The 21,065-nt window shown below is 32.3% G+C and overlaps 2 protein-coding genes across 4 annotated transcripts in view; one reads left to right on the plus strand and one right to left on the minus strand.

Moving 5' to 3' along the window:
* Positions 1-1,239: 1,239 nt before the first annotated feature.
* Positions 1,240-20,754, minus strand: LOC134715055 (electron transfer flavoprotein subunit alpha, mitochondrial-like). Of its 2 annotated transcripts, XM_063576917.1 has the most exons (10): positions 20,621-20,754; positions 17,068-17,217; positions 15,314-15,395; positions 14,863-14,945; positions 13,899-13,998; positions 12,418-12,528; positions 11,209-11,313; positions 6,683-6,834; positions 2,480-2,626; positions 1,240-1,451 (listed from the first exon to the last, which is right to left on the minus strand). In XM_063576917.1, exons 1-10 carry the CDS (start codon positions 20,660-20,662, stop codon positions 1,413-1,415), a joined length of 1,011 nt encoding a protein of 336 aa, XP_063432987.1. In that variant the 5' UTR covers positions 20,663-20,754; the 3' UTR covers positions 1,240-1,412. The 2 variants fall into 2 exon arrangements, with proteins under 2 accessions (XP_063432987.1, XP_063432988.1); XM_063576918.1 differs by lacking the exons at positions 1,240-1,451; positions 2,480-2,626 and adding an exon at positions 3,152-3,217.
* Positions 20,753-21,065, plus strand: part of LOC134715054 (non-lysosomal glucosylceramidase-like) — a 28,041-nt gene continuing 27,728 nt past the window's right edge. For both annotated transcript variants that reach the window (XM_063576914.1, XM_063576916.1), the window contains exon 1: positions 20,753-20,973. In XM_063576914.1, the coding sequence (XP_063432984.1) occupies positions 20,789-20,973 (185 nt within the window). In that variant the 5' untranslated portion in view covers positions 20,753-20,788. The remainder of the gene's footprint in view (positions 20,974-21,065) is intronic.

A 21,065-nucleotide genomic window follows, 5' to 3' on the forward strand; every position in this document is an offset into this window, starting at 1 on the left:
ATTGTATCGCAAGAGAAAATAAGATGTTACTGCGAGCAACTAATCCTATATCTGAATTTAAATTTGGTGAATGGAATGATTATAAGGTGTACATGTCCAAACTGCAGCTGTCATCTGACCTTGACCTCATTTTCATGGTTCTGTGGTTATAGTTGAGTTTCTTATACTATAAGTAATAGGTCAACTATATTTGGTGTATGGAACATGTGGAAATATTTAATGATCTACATGTTGGTCTTGCAGGTCTAATTTGACCTTCACCTCATTTTCATAGTTCTATGCTCAGTGTTTAGTTTTTGTGCCTTGGTCTGTTTTTCTTCAACTATAAGCAATAGGTCAACTATATTTGTTGTTTGGAAGGATTGTAAGCTGTATTTGTCTCCCTAGTATGGTTCATTGGTCAATGCTCAGTTTTCTTAGTTAAGACTGTTTCTTAGAAATTATAAGCAATAGGTCAACTATACTAAGTGTTTTAAATGATTGTAAGGTGTACATGTATTTCTATTTTGGTTTATATGACCTTGACCTCACTTTCAGAGATTATTTTAAGTTTATGTGATTGTTGTAGTAAAGCTGTATGTTAAGGACTTTCAACATAATATCAATGGTAAGTAAAGAAACTGGCATTTCAGCATTTGCACTCTTAATATATAAATTCATTCAAAGGTCTACATGTCTGTTAGGAAGGGTTCATCTGACCTTAATGTAATTTAATGTTTCAATGGTGTGAAGGTCAAGCTTTTGTGGTAAAAGGTATCCCTCATATAGTGAAAGCAACAAGTCAACTATATTTGTTGATTGGAAGTATTGTAAGGGGTACATGTCAGTCTGCAAGGATTTATATTCTGTTTACCTCATTTTTATTGATCATTGGTCAACATAAATGTTTTCTTGGCTATATACATTTCTCTGATACCACATGTTGTATCAGGGAAAAAACTTAAAGGGAGCCCAGTCACACATGGCTCCTAGATTTTGAGCTGGGCCCCTAAACTTTCAGATAAAAATAAGTTAAACATATAGAAAATAATTATGAAATATCTGGTCTGGGCTCCCAGTTTGAAATTCCCAAGTTTAGTCCCTGTACAGTATTACAAAAATACAATTGATTTTTACCAACCAAAAGCTTTGCACCAACATATCCATCTTCTCTAGTATTTCCCTAATAAATGTTTTAGCCAGTAAAAATATATCACAATCCACTATTTGAAACTGAAAAATGACAAAAAACAAACAAAATAAATTTTAAACATTTAATGTATTCAATAGACATTTACAAATATGTTACACACAAGTCCCATCTGTTTATAAAGTTTTATGCTCAATAATTTACTATCATCTTTAATATATCACAAATTAACATTAATTTTGACAGGTTCAGACTGGTCCAATTGTTTTCAAAAGCGCCTCTTTCATTTCTTTCCAACAATGTCTGTCATTTCTGGTACAGCCTGTAATTAAGAACATACAAAAATTTTATTGTGTGAATAAAATTTGCCTTGTGCTAAGGTTCCAATGTACAACTGGGATTTTGTGGAACAATTTTCACTATTGAAATTTACATATATACATATATAACATTAACAGTTAATTTGCATGAAGTAGAGGATAGATATGGATTTTAAATATTCAGCAGTTTGGATGAAGATAAATGTAAAACACCTGTCAATTATGTTATTTTAATGGTATAAATAGGAGTACCAGTAATAAACATACAAACCATGTATATATATATGTCAAATTTGATCAAAATGGAAAAAATGTTTTGTAGTCTGTTCTTTCGTCTGTTAGTTTTATTAGGCACTGGAGCTGTCAGTTTGAATTTGATTTGTGAGTTTACATGCTTATTTGGTGTCTTTTGCCTCTTTCATCAAGCTTTGAAAATGATTCACACCATGGAGCTGTCAGTTTGAATTTGATTTGTGAGTTTACATGCTCCTTTGGTGTCTTTTGCCTCTTTCATCAAGCTTTGAAAATGATTCACGCCATGGACCTGTCAGTTTGAATTTGATTTGTGAGTTTACATGCTTCTTTGGTGTCTTTTGCCTCTTTCATCAGGCTTTGAAAATGATTCACGCCATGGAGTTGTCAGTTTGTTTTTGATTTGTGAGTTTACATGCTTCTTTGGTGTCTTTTGTCTCTTTCATACTGGTTTGAAAAGACTAATGAAGCAAAAATCTCCTAGATAATGTTTATTACCAAATACTAAGGTGTGTGCTAGAAAAACTTCTTTGAACAAGAGTGCATATTCTGATATGTCTCGCCTTCTTTTCTTACCATTTATTTTATGTTAATAATCTGATATATATAGCTTTACTACAACTATCACATTAACTTAACATGATCCAAGAAAATGAGGTAAAGTTCAGATGAATAAAAGTTGAAGGTGAAAAATATATGTTATTCCAAAAATATGTTCACACACCAAATATAGTTGACCTATTGCATACAGTATAAGAAACACAAAAACTTAAATTACCTTAAATAAGTCCTGAACTAATCCATAATCAGCTACTTGAAATATTGGTGCTTCTGGGTCTTTGTTGATAGCTACAATAACTTTACTGTCCTTCATTCCAGCTAAATGTTGTATGGCGCCAGATATACCTACTGCTACATACAGATCCTGTAAACAAAACAGAAAAAAAGATAACTTAAAGGAACCATATATACCTACTGCTACATAGAGATCCTATAAACAAAACAGAGAAAGATAACTTAAAGGTACCAGATATAACTGCTGCTACATAGAGATCCTGTAAACAAAACAGAGAAAGATAACTTAAAGGTACCAGATATAACTACTGCTACATATAGATCCTGTTAACAGAGAAAGATAACTTAAAGGTACCAGATATAACTACTGCTACATAGAGATCCTGTTAACAGAGAAAGATAACTTAAAGGTACCAGATATAACTACTGCTACATAGAGATCCTGTAAACAGAGAAAGATAACTTAAAGGTACCAGATATAACTACTGCTACATAGAGATCCTGTAAACAAAACAGAGAAAGATAACTTAAAGGTACCAGATATAACTACTGCTACATAGAGATCCTGTAAACAAAACAGCGAAAGATAACTTCAGTTTTCTACTGATAAGGTACCAGATATAACTACTGCTACATACAGATCCTGTAAACAAAACAGAGAAAGATAACTTCAGTTTTCTACTGATAAGGTACCAGATATAACTACTGCTACATACAGATCCTGTAAACAAAACAGAGAAAGATAACTTCAGTTTTCTACTGATAAGGTACCAGATAAAACTACTGCTAGATAGAGATCCTGTAAACAAAACAGCGAAAGATAACTCCAGTTTTCTACTGATAAGGTACCAGATATAACTACTGCTATTATAGATCCTGTAAACAGAGATAGGGGATTTCAGTTTCCATGGCCAAGTTCGGATGGAACTTGAGTTCTGACTAGAGTTTTGTATGAACGGTAAATAATTTTGAAGAGTAAGGTCTCTAGATTACCGGAAGTACAAGGCCCCTTCTCTGAATATGATTACATTCAAATTTGATTGGATCGACATCATAACATCTGGGATATTGAATCAATCACTATCCTGCCACAACCCAGGGCTCCTTAAGTGTTAATGGCGGGAAAGCTATATCCAATCATAGCAGGTGTTATATATGACCATGTCAATCCCATCTACTCTAGATATCCATCCGAACTTGGCCCTACTGATAAGGTAATATCAATATCACATTGCATGTAGCAAGTAAGGTCAACTTAACTTGGGTTCTTTGCAACATAATCAAATTTGTGAGCTGTAGGTTCTAATTTGTTTTTTAGAGTTGTCATACTTCAATGAGTGAAAATGTTCATGAAATATTTGACCCCAAATTCAAAAGTGAGTGTCAAATTAACTGGAGATGTATACTCTGTTCTAATTTTTGTTTTTCTCTTTAAGCAAATTCAATTTCCCAAAAGTAACGTCCTTTAGAAATATCAAAAAATTAGAAATCTACTCTTCATAAAAGTACAAACTTCTTTACCTCAACTACACATGTGAATTTCTTTTGCCAAAATAGCTGTCAACAGCAAAGATTCTTAATTTTTTTACACAATTTTGGTAATTTTATGAAAACTAGAATGTAAAGATTCTTTTTTCAAACTTAAATTTATACTAGATTCATGTCATCAAAGAACTTGGAAAGAGATTGCAGTGAAACTATTTCATGAATGCAACAGTTGAAAATTGAAAGATTTTAATGACTTAAAATTTGATTTTGAAAAACGAAATGACTATTATCTTCAACTCAGTGGCGGATCCAGAGGGGGGGTTCCGGTGGTGCGCACCCCCCTTTATTTTTGCCGATCAATGCATTTGTATCGGGACATATGTTTTGCACCCCCCCTTTGCCCTGGGTTAGCACCCCCCCTTTCGAAAATTCCTGCATCCGCCCCTGCAACTTAATCACAAATTACAAGTGATTCCTGAAATTCACCTACAGGTTTCATTATTAATCATAGATGTCAGGAAATCTTTTTATTTTTATTATCATTAACTGTAAAACAGTGTGAAAACCAGATGCTCCGCAGGGCGTAGCTTTATACGACCGCAGAGGTTGAACCCTGAACGGTTGGGGCAAGTATGGACACAACATTCAAGCTGGATTCCGCTCTAAATTTGGATTGTGATTAAATAGTTGACACAGCATAGGTTTCTGACACAGAATGAATGTATTCAAATGAACTTAAAATTTTTGTTTTCTCTTAGAGCAATTCACTATGCTGTTGAATATTAATCCTCTCAAAAAAATGTTTGAAGAAATTTTCTTTTTATTTATGAAATTTCAAATGAGAAAAATTGAACCCAATTTTTTATTTACATCCCCCTTTCCCTTATTCCAAAACTAATTTCAATTAAAATATTCTTATGAAGTTTGCAACAATTACTACTCATTTAAAAACATCATAAAATATTAAGATGTAAAAAAACTGCTTGTTATCACTGAATGGTAAAGATTATTTAAATTTATCAGTTGGTAGAAAAAGTGAATATACATTGTATATTGTATATAACAAAGATTTAAGTTGATTCTGGACAAAGAAAGATAACTCCAATTAAAAAAAATTCTTGCAGATATTTCTTGCTTACTATATTGGACAAAGAAAGATAACTCTTAATTAAAAAAAAATTTGCTATTTCACAATATTGTGAAATTAGATATTTCTTGCCATTGCACAATACTGTGCAATTGAAAAGACTTGCTATTGCACAATACTTAATATAATAATTTTAGATCCTGATTTGGACCAACTTGAAAACTGGGCCCATAATCAAAAATCTAAGTACATGTTTAGATTCAGCATATCAAAGAGACCCAAGAATTTAATTTTTGTTAAAATCAAACTTAGTTTAATTTTGGACCCTTTTCACTTTAATTTAAACCAATTTTAAAACTGGACCAAAAATTAAAAATCTACATACACAGTTAGATTTGGCATATCAAAGAACCCCAATTATTCAATTTTTGATGAAATCAAACAATGTTTAATTTTGGACCTCGATTTGGGCCAACTTGAAAACTGGGCCAAAAATCAAAAATCTAAGTACATTTTTAGATTCAGCATATCAAAGAACCCCAAGGTTTCAATTTTTGTTAAAATCAAACTAAGTTTAATTTTGGACCCTTTGGACCTTAATGTAGACCAATTTGAAAACGGGACCAAAAATTAAGAATCTACATACACAGTTAGATTCAGCATATTAAAGAACCCCAATTATTCAATTTTGATGAAATCAAACAAAGTTTAATTTTGGACCCTTTGGGCCCACTTTTTCCTTAACTGTTGGGACCAAAACTCCCAAAATCAATACCAACTTCCTTTTATAGTCATAAACCTTGTGTTTAAATTTCATAGATTTCTATTTACTTATACTAACGCTATGGTGCGAAAACCAAGAAAAATGTTTATTTGGGTCCCTTTTTGGCCCCTAATTCCTAAACTGTTGGGACCGAAACTCCCAAAATCAATACCAACCTTCCTTTTGTGGTCATAAACATTGTGTTTAAATTTCATTGATTTCTATTTACTTTAACTAAAGTTATTGTGCGAAAACCAAGAATAATGCTTATTTGGGCCCTTTTTTGGCCCCTAATTCCTAAACTGTTGAAACCAAAACTCCCAAAATCAATCCCAACCTTTCTTTTGTGGTCATAAACCTTGTGTCAAAATTTCATAGATTTCTATTAACTTAAACTAAAGTTATAGTGCGAAAACCAAGAAAATGCTTATTTGGGCCCGTTTTGGCCCCTAATTCCTAAAATGTTGGGACCAACACTCCCAAAATCAATACCAGCCTTCCTTTTATGGTCATAAACCTTGTGTTAAAATTTCATAGATTTCTATTCACTTTTACTAAAGTTAGAATGCAAAAACTAAAAGTATTCGGACGACGACGACGACGCCAACGTGATAGCAATATACGACGAAAATTTTTTCAAAATTTGCGGTCTATAAAAACCATGATAATCATTTAAAATTTTTGCATTTTACGAACAAGTGGGGTTGGAATTCACAACCTCAGTGTTGACTGGCTAGTGGTAACTACTTGGACCACTTGACCACCAAGGCCACCAAATAACCAAGATATTTCACCCTAGAATAATATAAAGTTGTAGTGACAGTTATTGTCTATATATTCATACTTACTGGAGCAACTATTTTTCCTGTTTGTCCGACTTGCATATCATTAGGAACAAAGCCTGCATCTACAGCGGCTCTGGAGGCCCCTACAGCGGCTCCCATCTTATCTGCTAAATCATACAACATCTTAAAGTTCTCACCATTCTTCATCCCTCGACCTGTAAAAAGTACATAGTATTATATAGTATAATTAAAGGGACAAACTTTGTCTGAGAAAATCTAACATTAGCATGTTTCATGTTCCATGTATATAACCATGATAACTGAAATCAAAATTTTAACAAATGGAAATACAAGAGGCTGTCACAACGACAGCAAACCGGATTTATAAACATTTATTTGTGTCCTGGCAATATCACAAGAACCATAATTGATAAACGGTGAAAGTGAAAATCGTCAATATCAAATTTGACCTCCATTTTGTCATCAGTATCAGCATTTTAAAATTTGAAAGAGCTCAGGTTGAATGGTTCATGAGTAAATGCAACAAAATGAATGGAAACACCATTTTTTTTAATTTTTCAAGAACCATAACTCCTGAACGGTGAAAGTCAAAATCATCATTCTTGAACTTGACCTTCATTTTCTAGTCAGTAACCACATATTAAATTTAAAAAAAAGCTTTGGTTGAATGGTTCATGAGTGAATGCACGGACACGACTGGAAACATCATTTTTCTATCTTTCAAAATCGACATTATTAAACTTGACCTCCATTTTATCATCAGTAACAACATATTAAAATTTGAAAAGCTTTGGTTGAACGGTTCATTAGTAAATGCACAGACACAACTGTAAACATACTTTTTCAATCTTTCAAGAACCATAACTCTTGAATGGTAAAAGTCAAAATCATCATTCTTGAACTTGACCTTCATTTTGTTTTCAGTAACAACATATTAAATTTTCAAAAAGCTTTGGTTGAACCAGTTCATGAGTAAATGCACGGACAGGACTGGAAACATCTTTTTCTATCTTTCAAGAACCATAACTCCTGAACGGTAAAAGTCAAAATCATCATTCTTGAACTTGACCTTCATTTTCTAGTCAGTAACAACATATTTAATTTTAAAAAAGCTTTGGTTGAATGGTTCATGAGTGAATGCACGGACACGACTTGAAACATAATTTTTCTATCTTTCAAGAACCATAACTCCTGAATGGTACAAGTCAAAATCGCCATTCTTGAACTTGACCTTCATTTTGTTGTCAGTAACAACATATTAAAATTTTAAAAGCTTTGGTTGAACGGTTCATGAGTAAATGCACGGACAACAATTGGGAGTAAATGCACGGACAACATTTGGTTGCCGCCTGACTGCCCGGCCGCCGTACATCCCCAAATCAATAACCGCTATTTTTGTCACAAAAATCCGGTTAAAAATTGCAATTTTTTGGAATCAGCTCTCTTATATTTAACTACTAGTAGTCATTTGCTTTTTGTTCCATGAATTTCAACAGTATTCAAGATACAAAATCAAAGCGCTGTAAGCACTGTAGGCAGTTAACCAAAAACCAAGGCAAACATAATTATGAAAACTGTGGCAATGTTACTTTTTTTAAAGATTTAAAAGAACAAACATTAAACATTCATATATAATTGTACATTTATGTTCATTTAATGAATTAATCATTAAGGCAAATAATTCATATTTTATCAAGGTTTTCAATAGCAACGCACATGACCACTAATGGTCATGAGTCTTTCACAAGTCAGCAGTGGTACAAATTTGCAATGATTGCAGTTCTTCTAGTTGATCGTAATTGTTTGTATTGGTTGACTGTTAGTACTTCAAGTTGACTTTAGTACGAGCTTGTAAAAGTATGAATGGACTTGCTTCCCTGCATGGAAAGAAAACTGAGTTTGTGTTGTACAGTACAAAAGTTATGAGACACAAATCAGACAAATGTTTACTACTACAGGGATCAATGGTGATGTCTGACTGACCTGTCCTTAGTAAATGTAAATGACTTCCACCTTCACCCCAAGTCCATGATGTCTAAGTTTGGAATAAAATGACGGGTGGTAGGGTCTAGCAAAGTGATATGCATATGTGTCGCCTATGAGATTGATCTTGTATGTCATTCAATCTTTTTTGAAATGACAAACAGGAATGAATATGGTTCAGGCGTTGGTATCTCAATCTTTTACAAGTTCTCAAAATACACACAAGAGGGTGTGGGTGACCCTAGGGACTACCCCTATTTTTCATTTGATTTTTTATATTGTCCCATATATGAATATATATGGTTCATGGGTGGGGATCTCGGCCGTTATCAAGTTTTTAAACAGGAGGGGGTGGGGGACCCTAGTGACTTCCCCTATATTTCATTTGATTTGTTATATTATCCAATACATGAATACATATGGCTGAGGGTGCTGTTGGGATCTCATCTGTTTCAAAGTTATCAAACAGGAGTGGGTAGGGTGACTCTAAGGACTCTCCCTATATTTCATTTGATTAGTTCTCATACATGAATATATATGGTTTAATTTAAAGGTGGGGATCTCGACTGTTTCCAATTTCTCAATCAGGTGACTGCAGGGACTCCCCCTATATTTCATTTAAGTTAGAGTTGGGGATCCCAACTGTTTCAAAGTTCTTCTTCATGAGGGGTAGGGTGACAACAGGGACTTTCCCTATATTTCATTTGATTTGTTATATAGTCTTACGTTGGAGACCTGTTGGTGACCTTCTGCTGTTGTTTTTTTATTTGGTCGGGTTGTTGTCTCTTTGACACATTACCCATTTCCATTCTCAATTTTATTATACATGAGTATATATGGTTAAGGGGTGATGATCTCGAATGCTTCCAAGTTCTCAAACAGGAGGGTGTACATTGACCATAGGGACCCCTTATAATTCATTTGATTTGTAATATTGTCCCATACATAAATATATATATATTGTTTAAGATTGTGGATCTCGACCATTATAAATTCTCAAACAGAAAGGGGTAGAGTGGCCCCAAGAACTCCACCTATATTTCATATGATTTGTTATATTGTCCCATACATGAATATATATGGTTAAGGGGTGGAGATCTTGGCCGTTACCAAGTTTTGGTCATTTTTGTCTCTTGTGGTTAGTTGTCTCATTGGCAATCATACCACATGAAACTTCCAGCTATTTTAATTGACCTATCAAAATTGAGAAGAAAAAAATACCCCTTGATATTGCAAGTAATATGTTTAACTTGAAAAGCATTTAACATGCATTACCAACAAAAAATTATGCTGTTACCAGGAACATATATATTGTTAGATAAACTGTCCCAAGTTGTCACAACGTATTGGATTTTCACATTAAAATTGGTGAACAAAATATTTTCTGCTTTTTCTTTCTTTTACGTATGTCTTTTTGTTTTCAATTCTAGTGTTTATATTTATTTACCATGCATAGATGTATTTTGTCACCTGTCAGTCTGGATTTATTTAGCTGATAGCCAAATCTGGGATCACCCTTATTCCGGAATCGGATCCGATATTGTAATCTCCCGGCAGCCATTTTGGTTTCAATGTTGTTTTGACAGATAGTGAAATACGATTTTACTCGGATTTACACATTATTTATCGGCGATTTTATGAATAAAGCTAGCGGTTTAACAAATTGAACATCGCTGTCATGAATAGTAATGATGAAAATAAGTTTGAGATCGTTTATTAGGAAACTTTGGTAAAAATGTTTGCAAAGTTATGTTTTTATATTCTTTGAAGGTCCGTCCGGCATGTCGTGCGTAGCTCGTAACAAAGTAGAAAGTCCGACTGCAAAAGTGGAATGTCGCAGACCTTGGACCACCGCTAGTTTGAACCCCTGCATCCAAATTGAAAAGATAAGAAAATTTCGCCTTCTTTTAAATTCAAAATTGCTGCAAACAGCGTGATCAGTTGAACTTAAATAAGTAGTTGACTACGTATTGACGACAAACAATATTCCTACGAATTTTGCAATTTGGAAAATCTGAACTACTTGTCTTTAGAGATTTTCGGCGATTAGATATTTCATACATTTGTTCTTTGACATCTTAGCCAAAAGCTCAGGGGATAATAATGTACATAAGAATTCCTAATGTGCTCTAATTCCTATGTGCAACTTCAAAACTTTTGGGAAAATCGACGATCATTTAAGGTTTTTCTGGTCATATTTTTTGTAATCCAGAATGAAAAGTATAAAAAAACTATCCAATAAGTTACAAATAATAAAGTAGCCAGCTAGATGATAACAATGGCACGTAATTTCAGCAATTATTGGGTAGCACACAAATTCAGGGTGCTGGCATAAGGCAGCTTAACTGCCTAATAAAAGTTAAATATTTTTGGACACAAAAGACAGCTTTTAAATAAAACTGATGAGTGACTGGCCCCTTAATGATATAAAATTCATGTTTATTTAGTACATTTTCATTTTTTTAACTTTTTTTAGGGAATGACCGTTCTTGAATCCTGCCTCTTTTTAATGTCTATGTGATACATCTTACAAATACAATATGGGTTATCTGTTCTTCAACTGAACAATGATTACACAATTTTACCTCCAGATATTACTGTTTTTGCTGCAGTGAGTTCTGGGCGATCACTTTTACTTAGTTCTTGGGATACATACTCTGACACATCATTCTTAACATCTGCATCTGGTGCTAAATGAAAAAAATATTTTTGTTCCATAATTCTATGATGAAAAGATATTTAAGTTTAAAAGCAACTGTGACAAATCATCAAACGGTTTTCCGTATGAATTAATAAGATGAATTTTGAGATGTTGCTCACTCGTATCAAACTCCTCTTCAATGTTGTTTAAAAAATTTGATGAAACTTTACAGCTCTTTTCATAATGCTAGCAATGTAAAAGTTTGTTCAGCTTGCATGTTTTGTTTGTATTGCTGTATGAAAACAATACAACAGGGACAAACTTAAAGGGGGCTCAGTCGCCCATGGCTCCTAGATTTTGAGCTGGGCCCCTAAACTATCAGTTAAATTTCAGTTGAACATATAGATTCTAATTATGAAATATCTGGTCTGGGCTCCTAGCTTGAAATTCCCAAGTTTAGTCCCTGTATAAATAGGCAGATTTAAACTTATATACATTTTATTCAAAGTTGATTGGACTCTATCAAATAATCAAATTTACCTATACAGACAGGTTTAACAGCACCTACTTACATAGTTTTCAGATGTCAATCATAATTACAATGCTTGAGCAAACATTTATACAAACAAAGCAATCAAATCAACCAAACCTTTAAACTTGCTAGCATTATGAAAAGAGCTCTAATATATGTGTATAACAAATGTTTTTCGCAAATAGGAAGAACTGAAAGTATATCACATGATATTGCATTACTAGACAAAGTTTTGGTGACATATATCTAGCTACAACTTGCAGTTGCTTAAATTTTTTTTACAGAAATAAGTTATTGGCAGAAGGATTCAGGTACAGACCCTTACAGGCAAACTAGTATAATCCCTCCTTTTAGAGTCGAGAAATAATAAAAATATTAAAGTTTTTTTAACTCATAATTGGTTTAACTTTACAATATTGACTGCCAGGCTGTACAATTAATGTTTTGTTTAAAGGATTTACTTAAAACAATTGAAAAATAAATATATTCAATCAATTTATAAAGCCTTTAAATGCATAAGGTATATGTTGATCAGCTGTTGCATAAAAACTTCAAGTTATTACGTTAATTTCAGAATTTCACACACATCTTTGCAGACCATTTATGATCCACTATATTTACCATTTTCTAAGGCAGCATTTCCTCCTTCTAAAGCAGCAGCTTCAAAGGCAGTCCCTCTGACAGATATTATCTTTAAACTGTCTTTAGATTTCAGTGTTTGGATGGCATTACCTACAGAACATATACAAATATATAATATTTAATGATATGAGCAAAAATGTTACAGATATATCAGCAATTGCAATACTGATGATGTTACCCTGTCAATATAAACCAAGATTTAATATTTCTTCTCCAACATGGCCAATATGGAAAAAGCCATATTGACCTTTTGGCTAATACAAGATGGTCAATTCCAGTCTCCAATTTCAAATGCTTAAGCATACTTTACCTCGGACGTATCAATGTGCATAAAATACAATTTGATATCTTTATATTTGCTATATAAAATGAAATTTAATGCATAAGATTAAGTACTTGGAAGAGAAATCAGAAATTACTTCTCCGACATGGCCAATATGGAAAAAGTCATATTGACCTATTGGCTAATACAAGATGGTCAATTACGGTCTCAATTTTCATATGCTTAAGTGTACTTTACCTCGGACATATCATTGTGCATAAAATACAACTTGATATCTTTATATTATCTAGATAAAATGAAATCTAATGCATAAGATTAAGTACTTGGAAGAGAATTCAGAAATTACTTCTGACAATGTATATAAAAAAATTCCACCATGATTGTGAAAAGACAAGTTCGGATATGAATTTCTGCATCTTCTTGTATTAATTGGTAGTAAGTTTCTTATTCAAATCAAAGAATTTAAATCATTGCATAGCAGTATAATATTTCCCACTAAAAGTAACCAAAAGTTAGCGTGCAATAAATTCTAATACTGCACTAGTGCAATAAATCTTCAAAATTCATGACGTCATCAACGACAAAATCTGAGTTTAAACCAATTTTTACTTTCAAATATTACATTGCCATACAATAAAAGGGTTATTGCATGAATATTGGGGAATATTGTCCCAAGTAGAATTTTATATTGAACAAGCTTATTTAATAAAATTAGTGTTTAGATAATAACATTATATCATTGTCTCTTTGTATACAACTTTTGTATGTACAAATATTGCTGATCATATAAAGCCTTAATGTTCTTAGCAATGCAATCTTTATATTTCTGCAGAAATTTAACATCTGAAATTTAATGAAACAAGACTTTAAGGCTTCAGAGAATTTTTACCTAATTCTAATTTCTATGCCTTGTAAAAATAAAAAAATTCTAAGACAGTATGCCATTCTGGATAAAACCATCAACAAGTTTTACATATACAAGCTTTACATTTATAACCTGAGGTGAAAATGATACTGCAAGCATCAATGATACAGTATTATTCCAATGTTATATGTTAAGTCTTATTTCATTGGTGAGCATCATGGAAACCAATACATTCTCACATCTATACACCAGTTTCATGACTCGTGCTTTCTATGATGATCAGGTTGATTAAAAAATTAAGAATAAATTTACCTGCATAAATAGTTCTTATAAAAGTGTCTTTGTCTTTTATACCAATGATATCAGAGATAGGAGATACATCAAGTTTGGCAGCTAACCGAGGTAACAGGCCCTATAAGATTGAATAGTTATATTAATTCATAATCAGACATGTTCAATGTAATACAATGTAATAATATTAGCTGCATTAGATAGCAATCAACCTTATGTAAATCAACATCAATGCATCTTTATAATCAAGGTGCTTGTAAGCACTGGATGGTAAAGATTGCTTCAATTCATCAGTGGGAAGTCAAATTGATTATTGCATTGGTTGTACAAATGTAGTTGATTTAACAGCAATTCTTGACAAAGGAAGATAACTCCAATTTTAAAATTTAGATGACGTTAATAATGACATCATTTAGATATTAGATTCCTGCACCTTGCAAAAGTTATGTAATTTTCTTGACAATGTAACATCATTTTGTGCCTTGAATATCATAACATATATTACATCGATAAATTTTTTGAAATGTTCATGGATAGGATGTATAAAATATTATGATCAATGCACTATATTTTGTTTATCAAAAAGGTAATGATAGGTCTTGGAAGATTTTGATATCAAGTCAGTTCCATAAGGTTTTGGTTGCATTTATGCAATCTTTAACCAAAACTGGATCAATTGTCCCAAATATGCATAAAAAAATCTTTGTCATTAGACATACAACAATCAATACCTAGTACTATATGCACCTGTTTTCGGTGATATTTCAAACTTCAAAAGCAGCTTGGTAAAATAGGCCTTGACAACAAAGGTTGCATGTGGATGCTTCTTTATGTCATCATATAAAGAACAGCAAAAAAAATTTAATTCATATTACAGTGTATCACAATTTTATAAAAATAAATAATCAAGGAAACATATAAATCAATAAAGATAACCTTTAAAGACAGTGAATAGTCATATTCTAGGACACAAATGTGTTGTTACCTTTCCCATTGCTGTTGCTCCAGCTAATATATGACTAAAGTTGAACTGTTTCTGTGTGGCTAACAATAAAGGTGTTAATGACTCTGTAGAAAAGAAGCATATGATATATAGTTAATCAGAGATATGAAAGACGTTATACAAACAAGTCAACTTAAACCCTACATGTAAATATAAATAGATGTAATGCAGACACAAAAGAATGGATGAAACTATATGAATGTGTTCATGAATTCAACAGTGTATTATGTAATCAGTTATCAATTAACAGATTTTGCTTCAAAGTAGTGTATTTCTTTAATCCATGAGTTGTGTTTTCAATAGAAGTCTTTTAACTAATCAAAGTCAGTTAATTCTAAATTTTTCAAAACTATTTCTTTACTTTTATATTAAAATCCTTGAGAATTGAAAAAAGAAGATGACTATTGGTCTCAAATCATTAAGCTATATTTACCTGGAAGAAATCCTTTAAATGCCTCATTGTCTGCCAATAATACCTTACTGACACCTGGAATTTTACTGACCTCTTCTGCAACCTGTTCATATATAAAATGTGTAGAATAAATAAATGGAAACCCATAACATATTCCTATAACATAGATTATGTTCTCTCAGGATCTCAATACCATGAACCTAAAATGCTATAATTAGAATTTATCAAAACAAAAGTGTACCTATTGTGATATATAGTTCTATCAATAATTTCAAATTTCATATGAATTGCCAAAGAGAGGAGAATAGTGGTAGAACACACATCTTATGTGCATCATCACACTACTTCACAAGGACTGTGCTGGGCTTCTTCAATGATGCAAATTGTGATTTTTCTAATTCCTCTGGCGAAAAAATATGGTTGCTGGCAAAATTTCAGGCGCCATCATTTTTCCATGTCAAGATTTTCATTTCATTAAATGACTGTAAACATGGTAAAGGTAAAATTAATAATTGTTGATGAACACTTTAAGTTGGTGAAAGTGAGAAAATAAATTGTACAAAATTCTACCTTGCTACAAGCTTATGACTTTGTTTACGACCCTAAGTTAATCCACAGTTACAATAGGTGTCATAAGCTGGTGTTATAGGTAATCTGCTTATCTAATGGGTCATTTACGATCATCAACATTAATTAATTCAATTAGAATTAGTCTGTCAGCATTTGTTATTTGGTATTCAAGAAAATTTTCATACAGCAACATGATTTGCATCATAAGGCAACATGGTTTGAATCAAACAGCAACATGATTTGCATCATACGGCAACACGATTTGCATCAAAAGGCAACATGGTTTGAATCAAACAGCAACATGGTTTGAATCAAACAGCAACATGATTTGCATCATAAGGCAACATGATTTGCATCATAAGGCAACATGATTTACATCATAAGGCAACATGATTTACATCATAAGGCAACATGATTTGCATCATAAGGCAACATGATTTACATCATAAGGCAACATGATTTACATCATAAGGCAACATGATTTACATCATAAGGCAACATGATTTGCATCATAAGGCAACATGATTTACATCATAAGGCAACATGATTTACATCATAAGGCAACATGATTTGCATCATACGGCAACATGATTTGAATCAAACAGCAACATGATTTGCATCATAAGACAACATGATTTACATCATAAGGCAACATGGTTTGAATCAAACAGCAACATGATTTGCACCATAAGGCAACATGATTTGCATCATAAGGCAACATGATTTACATCATAAGGCAACATGATTTACATCATAAGGCAACATGATTTGCATCATACTGCAACATGATTTACATCATAAGGCAACATGGTTTGAATCAAACAGCAACATGATTTGCATCATACGGCAACATGATTTACAACTTTTACTGTAGTATCATGATAAAAACTAAATTGACAGAAAGACTTAAGCCAAAATAAACTGTTTAAAAAAGCTATTTTATTTGTATTCCTTCAGCCACAGATTAAACAATGAAGATAATGCAATAATTGAACAGACTTAAGCCCAAATTTCATCATTATGATTCTCCCTTATCAATATATATTCAAATAAATTTATCAATAAAAACAAATTGGTTATCTTTTTGTTATTATTTAAAATACAAATACACAACATAAGGTCTATACATTGCACTGATAAAGTATTGAGAGTGTGGGATTTTATTTTTTCATAATAACAGTTGATCGGAAAGTATAAAAACATACCTTTGAACATTGTGTACCAGCAACCAAACATGTTATATCTCCTCCTATTTTATTGGCAGCTGTTATTGTATTCAGGGTGATAGGTATAAGTTTTTGATTGTCATGCTCAGCAATTACCAATGTACTCTGATACCGGCTAAATAAATAGACCTTTAAGAACAAAACACATATTATATCATATACATGTTTAAAACAGTACAAATATTCATTAAAAATTAGCAAGCCTGTGTATATTATATAAAATGTATGCTGTAGTTTTTTTCAATTTTCAGGATTTTAATTGTAGTGGTAAATGGTAGACTAAAATAATTTTATTATTCACGACTAAAATCTCCTTTTTGTTGATCATATCTTGCTGGTCATATAACAGTTTCTCTCTATCAGTTTAAATGCAATAGGGTACAAAAAAAAATCGTCACTAAGGGCAATATTACCTCTTGAAAGGTGTCAGAAGACAATTTCTGCTACATTTAATTTTATGTTGACCTACATGCAAATGACATGTAGTATTTGAAAATTTTGTCCGGTTGATAATTTTATTAGCTACAGAATTATCTACCAAAAAAAAGCTTGCTGGGTTTGTCCCTGTTATCTGTTGCATACATATTTGAGGGATGTTCATTGTGACATAGTCCAAGGTTGGGCGGTAAATACCACCCCCGGTATTTACCAGTGGTATTTACCGGTATTTACCGCCCCGGACAATACTCCCCAAGTGGTCAATACTGGCAAATACTGGTCAATTGAAATTTTCATGGTTGTTTCTACTAATAATTGAAGTAAAATCTTGATAAAAAGTCAAATATAATGTGTCAGCTTATAAAATTAATGAATTTGATATGTTTTATACATCTATAACACTTATTCTTACTGTCACTGATTTAAAATTTAGTTTTTATGAATTATAATATAACATACTTATGATATATATATATACAAATTTATATTTTATTTAAACATGTTTAAATATATGAATTTTTATTCAAAATGTATGATTTTACAGGTAATTAAAACTAAAGGTAAATAAAACTACAGGTAAATGAAGTTACATGGGTCTTTTTACCTATCACCTGGCATTGCTAGGTGTGAAAATTTAATTTCTAAAACAACAGCCTCCAATAAAAGTTGACAGTACATGGGTTGAAAGTAATAAAATTGATATTTGAAGACTCCCCTAAACAACAAATTATTTCCTGTCTATAGCTATTTAACTGTGAGATAAAACCTTCTTCATGCTGGAAATGAAAATTTGAAGTAGGGACAAAAAAAAATTATCCTTTAACTATAATATTTTGTTCACATTAATCAATATAGATTCCTGCTTGAATTTACAATAGAATTAAAAATGATTTGAACACCTTCTATATAAATTAATTATTAATTGTAATTATAATTGACCAAGTAGATAGAGGTTTTTATAGTAATGACCACTCAAAATTTCAATCGACCAGTATTTGCCGGTATTTCCCAGTATTTGCCGGTATTTCCCAGTATTTCCCGGTAAATACCGGTATTTACCACTGGCATGGTCAATACTAGTATTGACCGCTTTTTTGCCAACCTTGTGACATACATGTAACTACTGACTACTGATAAGAATATACCATACTAATATACTACATAAGAATAAAAAAAACACTCTTCTTTTAAAATCAGTCGTAATTCTTAATGTTGTTACATTAGAATGAAAAAGATCTTCAATGACTTCATTTGAAAATTCCAGGGTGGCAAATTGCATTTCTTAATTAAGTTACATATCAAACGAAGAAAAAGTTCTTTGTTTTAAAATAGTAATTAAATATCATACATGCAACAACAATGAGAGCGTATGGTTTACCAGGTAGCCTTTGAGGTTTATGACCCTATCTATATCCATGTGAATTATGAAATTTTTGAACTACAATAGTATCATAACAGCAAAGATAACGAATAACATAAATAATAGAGATTGGCCATATTGTTCATTGTACTTCGTGCAAAGCATTTTATATATTGTTTCATTGCGTTTAGTAGAACTAGAGGCTCTCAAGAGCCTCCATCTCTCACCTTGGTCTATGTGCATATTAAACAATGGACACAGATAAATTCATGACAAAATTGTGTTTTTGGTGATTGTGATGTGTTTGTAGATCTTACTTTACTGAACATTCTTGTTGCTACAATTAACTCTATCTATAATGAACTTGGCCCAGTAATTACAGCAGAAAATATTTTCTAAACATTTACAAAAACTTGTGAAAATTGTTAAAAAATGACTATAAAGGGCACTAACTCCTTAAGGGGTAAACTGACAATTTTGGTCATGTTGACTTATTTGTAGATCTTACTATGCTGAACCTTATTGCTGTTTACAGTTTATCTCTATCTATAATAATATTCAAGATAATAACCAAAAACTGCAAAATTTCCTTAAAACTATTAATTCTGGGTCAGCAACCCAACAACTGGTTGTCTGTTTTGTCTGAAAATTGCAGGGCAGATAGATATTGACCAGATAAACAATTTGACACATGCCAGATTTGCTCTTAAGGCTGTTGTTACAGATATCTACATATCACCCCTATGTACAAAAAAAATGTACTATTTCTAGCCATGGCAGCCATCTTGGTTGGTTGGCAGAGTCAAGCCACACATTTTTTAAACTAGATACCCCATTGAATATGATGATTGTGGCCAAGTTTGGTTAAATTTTGCCCAGTAGTTTTAGAGGAGAAGATTTTTTAAAAGAATACTAAAATATAAGAAAAAAGGTTAAAAATTTACTATGAAGGGCAATAACTCCTTATCAAGATTTACTAAGATGGTCATCCTCCCTCAGTCATACAGGAATCAAGATTACATACTTACGGAACATAACTTATTTCTATACCATGTATACTACTCTACAGAATGACGATTATGAAAGTGCTGGAAACTTTTAATAGTGCAGGGATACAGGCTTCTATCTGGTAAATAACATCATAAAGGCGCTACAAATTGACGATCCAATTGGGTGAAAGACATGATTCCAGAAATGACCTATAAATCAACACAAGCGTAAAAATCCCTATAATCATACCAGCCACATGGGTTTGTTAAAACTTGCAGGGTATGCTACCCAAGCAAACCCTGAGAAAATGATTTTTTCGGGTTTCGTTTGGATAGTAAACCCTGAAATTGTAGAATCCGGGTCCGGTTGCACCCATTCAAGTTCGCACCCACTCATGTTCGCCCCCTTTCACTTTCGCACCCTACATGTAACAAACCCCTGTGCACCAACACTACATGATTGTACGGTCTACATGCTGTATAAAGGTATATGCATATATTTTTTATTTCTGAGTTAATGTCATGTAATAATTAAATGAAAACTATTGTTTGTAAACTGTTCTTGTGGGACATTGACTGGTTTTAAAATAGAATATTTGGTTTATATAATCTGATAATTTTGCAGAAACCAAAGGTCAAAGTTGCAAAGTGACGTATTATCATTTTTTGTAAAAAAATATATACACAAATAATAAAGATAACTCTTTAAAATGATATTCAAAAAAAAGTATTATCGTTATTTTACCGTCTGATTAGCTAATTTTGTTCTGCAGCACCTCGAAAACATTTTTATGCAACAATATTTTTTACTCCGGAAGTGAGCGGATTGTTGAAATATTAAAACAAATGCGGACAGAAAGTACACCCGTATTGGTCAAGACTGACTTGCTTCCCTGCTTGCTTCAAGTGCAAGATGCCAAAACCTCAACATATAGATCATTCCCCTGAAGCTAGCATAACTACACCAAAAGAGGACATTGCCAATGTCCCCAAATTCGGTTGGAGAGTAAACTTCGAACATGAATGCAAGGATAAATGTGATCCATTTGTAAAACCCAGACTCACCCACATTCCTGAATTAATTGGCCTTAGTTATAGGTAAAGTTTGTAAATTGTGACCAGGCATTGTATTATGCCCCGTATTAAACAAGGTTATAGGAAAGAATTCACCAGGATGTTCCAAGTTTATT

Source organism: Mytilus trossulus, chromosome 4 (genome assembly GCF_036588685.1).
Source record: "Mytilus trossulus isolate FHL-02 chromosome 4, PNRI_Mtr1.1.1.hap1, whole genome shotgun sequence".
Classification (NCBI taxonomy): domain Eukaryota; kingdom Metazoa; phylum Mollusca; class Bivalvia; order Mytilida; family Mytilidae; genus Mytilus; species Mytilus trossulus.

Excerpts from the sequence above, each read along its gene's own strand:
- LOC134715055 (XM_063576917.1), bottom strand. The coding sequence starts at position 20,662 with ATGTTTTCGAGGTGCTGCAGAACAAAATTAGCTAATCAGACG. Across the intron at positions 17,218-20,620 it reads CAAAATTAGCTAATCAGACG|GTCTATTTATTTAGCCGGTA; the intron begins GTAAAATAACGA and ends TTGTTCTTAAAG. Across the intron at positions 14,946-15,313 it reads ATTTAAAGGATTTCTTCCAG|AGTCATTAACACCTTTATTG; the intron begins GTAAATATAGCT and ends TCTTTTCTACAG.